General features: G+C 42.4%; 1 protein-coding gene across 1 annotated transcript; it reads right to left on the minus strand.

Annotated features, from left to right (window-relative positions):
- Positions 1–1,459: 1,459 nt before the first annotated feature.
- LOC116247094 (uncharacterized) lies at positions 1,460–4,076 on the minus strand. The gene is given in 3 exon segments (XM_031619054.2): positions 1,460–2,063; positions 3,494–3,587; positions 3,590–4,076. Coding segments are annotated over 3 exon segments (810 nt in total). The 5' UTR covers positions 3,813–4,076; the 3' UTR covers positions 1,460–1,570.
- Between the last annotated feature and the right edge of the window lie 452 nt (positions 4,077–4,528).

Genomic DNA, 4,528 nt, shown 5'->3' on the forward strand with positions numbered 1-4,528 from the left:
CTGCTGCAGCTGGTGCTACCTATAGCAGGTATGGGGCTCACGATGGAAGGAGTGACACAGGTTGAGAAGCTGTAGCAGTTCTTTTGTGTTCCTCTATTGCTCATTAGATGGTCCTGCTTATCTGGTTTTTTCTCTCGGGTATCGGTTGGCCCTCTGGCTTGTCTTTTGTGCTGGTAAGTCTAGCAGTTTTTGATTTTTTGGTCTGGCTCTAAATAGCCTGGTTTTGATGCTCTGCATCCCCCATTTCGTATCCTCTTGTATATATCATATTTTGTTAATAAATCAGGAAGCATTACTCCCAGCATACTTTCCCATTGGAAATATAGTATACATGAGGTTGTGCTATTCTCGTAGTCATATACTGCTGCTTTAAGGTCTAATAATATTTGCCTTCCTCCGATGCAAGCGAACTGCTTAACCACTAGGAAAACTGGTGTGAAGAGAAGAATATACGAACGCCTGATTTTTCAGTACTTTTCCTTTATTTATACCTAAATAGAAACTCGAGCAAAATGCACTCAAGGTCATGCTCAGTGACACCTACTTGAGGCCCTAATCTTTATCAGAATAATGTGAAAAAAGATTTTGGCCTCTCCGCATCCTCTAGAGAAAATGTCTTATCCTCAACATCTTTCGAACTGTCATTAGTAATCTTCGTGTTAATGCCACAGATCCTGATTAGTCTGGTCACATGGTGATAGTGCCGAAAAGTAAGTTCATGTTCAGAAATGAGATCAGTTGCCTCTTCATCAAAAATAGAGAGGAGGTTTTCAAATAAATCATCCTTGAAGCAAAACAAGAATAAGCATGACAACTAACATATAAGCAAAAAGAGATCCATCTATGGAAATATAAAACCAATCCGGTGCTTATACTTCTTGCTCATGATCATGGTTGTGTTTCTTGTTCCTCATGCATACACGTTGTGGTTTCAGGAGCGCGGTGTGCTTCATTTTGCCCTTTCTTGATTTTTCGAATAAAGCAGTTACCATTAAAAAAAGGGACACGTCTAAGCTGAGTAGAGACGGATCTAGTACTCAAACGAGTATCAAGTGCCTTTACTCATCCATGGAAACATTGTGCTTTGGGCAGGACCCGCAGGATCGACCCACAAATTAATCTGCCGCTATTTGAAGAAGGCACACGGAATGAAACAAGTTTTACTAGAAAATACGTACTTATTGCTGATTTCTGTGAACGTGCCTTTCCCAAAGCTTTCTTGCTGGCACAATCTGACAATTAGATACGTGAGCATTTGTAGAAAATCCCATCATTCACCAATTTCCGAAGGTTTTGCTCCAAAAGGGATGTATGATTGTATTAAAGTCTAAGAACACCCAAGTACAGTTTTTTGATCATCAATTCCAGGACCTTAAGAAGCATGTCCCGCGTCCACCTTTCTCCAAACTATACTAGAAAAGAAAAGGCATACTATCAAAAAGAGATCAGGCACCAGAAAGATCAAATAATGAACCTTTTGGTATATATAACTTGCAGTTCACTGTTTCTAGATGTAACACATGAATGCTTTCCCTCCAATAAACCGCACAAAGGAAAAACTCAAGTCCAGTTACTGCCTCTTCTCCAAACCAGCTTTGCCAGATAAAGTTTGACAAGCTGCAGAATTGTTGGCATTAGTTGGAGAGAAATTTTCCTTTGAAGATTTATCATCTTCAACTACAGTGATCAGCGATGAATATTTTTTAACTCTCCATGAGATCACAATGCTGGACACAATCCCCAGAACAGGTAAGCTATAGGATAGAATCCCAGATTTCTGAGGTCTGGAAGTTGAACTAATGGCTGCACCAGCGAGGCTGCCAACAGAAGTATTCTGTAAGATCATTGGTATGCAGCCAATTACTGTTGGGAGAAGGAAATCAATGAAGAAATGAACATCTGTTGCAGCCAAACCATAGTTGATAATATAAGATGGTATTGGGGAGAAGCGAGCTAGAAGGACAAATTTCCATCCGTCTCTTCCAACTCCTCTAGCCAGCAAGTGAAAATATTTGTTTCTTTGTACCCATTCCACTGCAGAACTTGAACTCCTGAAAACTATCCTGTAGTATCAAACAGCAGAATAAAATAAGCTGGATACCAGATGACTAGGGCGAAAAAAGAGGACCTTTCTTTAAAGAGGACGAAAAAGTAAAAGCACAGCAGCACCTCTCTAGTAAAAGATATGTGTCTTGCTTTGGTCGACCAAATAGAGAAAGTAAGCAGCACAAACACAATTTGACAGTCGCCCCTGTTCAAGAGGGCCCTCATAAGCAAAATATATATATAGCTGAGGAAGGAAATAGGACAAGGACTTAAGCAGCAGGTCGGGTCCGAAACACAATTTGACAGTCGCCCCTCTTCAAGAGGGCCCTCGTAAGGAAAATATATATAGTTGAGGAAGGAAACATGACAAGGACTTAAGCTGCAGGTCGGGTCGTTAAGCAGACCCTGCATTGCTTTATAAATAGGGTTAGGCATAGAATTTCGGGATCATTATGGCAATGCAATTTGTGCACTCTGGTGAGCATAGCTCTACTTGGAGTCGCGTGCGTCAGTTTTTTGAGTATTACTTGTTACAGGAGAAGCCAGGGTAGCAATGACCACTGCAGTTGCGTGATACTTTTGCAATCAACGGCAAGCCTTGAAAGATTCCAAGAGGACCATGTGTATTTTTGCATTCATCTAAAAGATTCCCATTTTGATCGGTAATCTTCAAGGACACAGTAAATAGCAGGAGTTTACCACTTTGGGGGCCAACTCTTTCGTTGTTTTCAAGGTTGCTAAATATTTGGTTATCGTGCATCATAACGAGTTTCATCGTAAACCGAGAGGACATCACTAGGTAGAAACAAAACGCATGTGAACTTGCTTAGATGAAAACATTTGTTTCCTTATCACATGATCAGCAAGAAAAGAGAAATCTAATAAAAATAAAGGGGAAAACGCATGACAGACTGGTGAAAAATATCCATTTATTTCTTCCTTCAAAATAAAGCAAATGAAAACTACACAACGGGCTGCGGGGACAAACACGAGGCTTGTAGAACTTTAAGATCAAAAGGGGTTCCAAGAAGTAGAAAAATATTCAGAATTCAGGCCACATATCGCTTGAGATTCAATAACATCGGGCACCTTTGAAAGTAATCAAAATTCGGAAGCAATTAAAAACAAAATTGTCGTAGACATGTGAATATTTACAAATCAACAGCACGATATAGTTCAAATCTTTTACATTTCTGACATTTCCATCAGGTGTCATCCTTGGAACCAGACAAAACAAGGGATCGCCCAAATAAATTATACGGGCAAGAAAGCTAGGAAGGAGACGACCAGAAGAGACCGCTCCTGCCAGGATACGGGTGACTGTCTTCCCCAATCCCATGAAAGCATGAGAAAAAATTAAGCAAGTACCGTAATGCAATGAAGCATAGGCGATGGAAAAAAAGAGAAAAGAGAAAAGGAAACAATAAGAATAGAGTTGTAATCTGACCTTCCGACCGAGAAAGAGAGCGAGGCACCGAGGATCTTTGCGAAGAAGACACAAAGGATGCCAGGGAAGAAGCCGAATAGGAGAGAGGCCCCGCTTCGAAGAAGATGGCGTATGGTAAGCACAAAGAGATGGTGAGAGTGTGGACTCCCACGTACAAAGGGATCGCCCAGAGACCCAACCTGTCAGAAAGGCCCCTGAACGCCGTGAGAACCTCTTCCTTGCTCCACCTGCTGGGGTTTCTGCTGATCGCGGAAGCGTACAGCACAGCCACAGCCGCCGCCACGACGGCGAAGCCGCCTAATCGCACCGATAACGCCATTCTCTTTCTCTGTCTCTGTTGGTCTCCTTCTCTTGTGTGTGCGTTGTGCCCCACTTTCCTTGCGGGGGAGTGGGAAAACTCGTTGGCCGTTTTCGTGGGCAGGGAAAGTCACGTGATCATCTGCTGTTCACGAAATCGCCCTCCATCGCGCATTCGGGGATTAGGCATATCGGCGGCTTCCCCCACCAGAAGTACAAACATAAAATCTGCCCTTTGAGAAAAATTAAGATCAGGCGGTGTTTCACTTTGACCATTTTCCGCTTCCCCTTTCTGTTTTGTTTTTGTGCTTCCGATGTTTGTAAAAGAGGCGACTTCCTGTCGCCAAATTTTTTGTCTTAATGCATCCTTCTACTTGTTCGGCACGTTGACCTGTCTTCCTTTAAAAGGTGGTCGGTATACGTGCGTTTAAAAGGTGGTCGGTATACGTGCAGCCCCTGCATCGGAGATGAGCCCATCTCCCACAACCCTTTATTAAGTAGCTTGAAGCAAACTCATAATGCTGCTTTCTTTTCCATTACAGAACATCTCTACTAATAAAGAATTTCCATTAGTGGTTCTGGTTTTAGAGAGTAGAACACTTGATTCTAGGGTCTGAATGCAACGCACATTAATTTGGGGCAAAGGCTATGCTTTACTTCGGGGCCTCGTGGAAGCTGCGGATGTCTTCATCCTCAAGTTCACTTCGCAAAAAGGTTTCGCATTCCTTCCATTGGAAG

This window comes from Nymphaea colorata, chromosome 2 (assembly GCF_008831285.2).
Source record: "Nymphaea colorata isolate Beijing-Zhang1983 chromosome 2, ASM883128v2, whole genome shotgun sequence".
Lineage (NCBI taxonomy): Eukaryota > Viridiplantae > Streptophyta > Magnoliopsida > Nymphaeales > Nymphaeaceae > Nymphaea > Nymphaea colorata.